The sequence below is a fragment of the Lottia gigantea genome (genome assembly GCF_000327385.1).
Source record: "Lottia gigantea unplaced genomic scaffold LOTGIsca_3222, whole genome shotgun sequence".
Lineage (NCBI taxonomy): Eukaryota > Metazoa > Mollusca > Gastropoda > Lottiidae > Lottia > Lottia gigantea.
The window spans coordinates 2346-3457 of record NW_008709081.1 but is presented as its reverse complement, the minus strand read 5'-3'; the positions used below and the strand labels follow the sequence as shown (position 1 = coordinate 3457).

At 29.4% G+C, this 1112-nt stretch overlaps 1 protein-coding gene across 1 annotated transcript in view; it reads left to right on the top strand.

Moving 5' to 3' along the window:
• Positions 1-351: 351 nt before the first annotated feature.
• The window catches only part of LOTGIDRAFT_176750 (hypothetical protein), a gene marked incomplete at both ends in the record, with an annotated part of 2977 nt that continues 2216 nt past the window's right edge, over positions 352-1112 (top strand). Inside the window, 3 exons of the mRNA XM_009058120.1 lie at positions 352-414; positions 722-831; positions 967-1074. Coding sequence (XP_009056368.1) covers positions 352-414; positions 722-831; positions 967-1074 — 281 coding nt within the window. The remainder of the gene's footprint in view (positions 415-721; positions 832-966; positions 1075-1112) is intronic.

The following is a 1112-nucleotide window of genomic DNA, read 5'->3' as shown; positions in this document are numbered from 1 at the left end:
CACTGGCCTATCACTATTATCTAAGGAATGAATGTGGATCATTTGGGGAAATAACCACTACTTTATCATGTGACAAGACATTGAACTGTCTTTACTGACAATAACTCTGAAATTTACTTTTTTTAAAACTGTAAATTGTTTCAATTCACCTGCTTGTCATAAATTTGTTAATATTTATTGTGTCATATTGGTATCAGTGATGGTTGAATATATTGAAGTACAATCATTGGTTCTGTAAATATTAAGCCATAAGCTAATCTTTGAGATGACGATTCTTTGTTTTAACATACATAAACTCTTGAACCTAATTTTATAAAATTGATCTGTATATGTAATTTAATCTATTTTTAGAAAGACAAAGACCTGTAGATTTTACTGGTGTATATTCTTATAAAGATAAATGTCTTAAATCTGGTTAGTATTTATTATTTATAAACCATACATCTTTTTACTTATTATGATTTCAGGTAAGTGGCTTATTATGGTAAACGGGAAGTATCATTTTCTACAAGGATAGTCTATACTTGGTCTCTGCTGTTTATATATCATTAAATCGTACTGAAATGCAGATTTGTTTTTATTAACAATGTAATATTACTGATATCAGTGACATGTGCCTGAAAACCTGTATTGTCACTTCTGCTCTTCTGTCAATATAAATGAATTGTCAAAATAATTAATCAGTCTCTAGGTGCTTCTGATATGAATACTCTTTTTGTAGGTATTGTACCAGTTTCATTTGTTGTAAGAAATATTGGTAAACGTTGTATAAAGATGAGACATCATTATATCGGAGGTGAAGGAGTAAAACCTTTAGCTGAAGCCTTGAAGGTTAGATTTGTTGAATTATCATGAAGTTCTTGCCAAAAGCAGTTATTTAAAAAGCAGAAACTTAGATGTGTCTGGTAATGGTTTCCTTCAATCATATTTTTTCATCCTTGTGAACAAATATATTACTGTTTGTAGGTGAATACTGTAACTGAGTATCTTGATTTAGGTGATAATTATTTAGAAAGTAAAGGAGCATGTTATGTAGCCAACATGATGTTAGATAACCTATTTATAGTCAGCTTGGTAAGTAAGATCTTTTTCTTTGTCTAATTCAGATTACA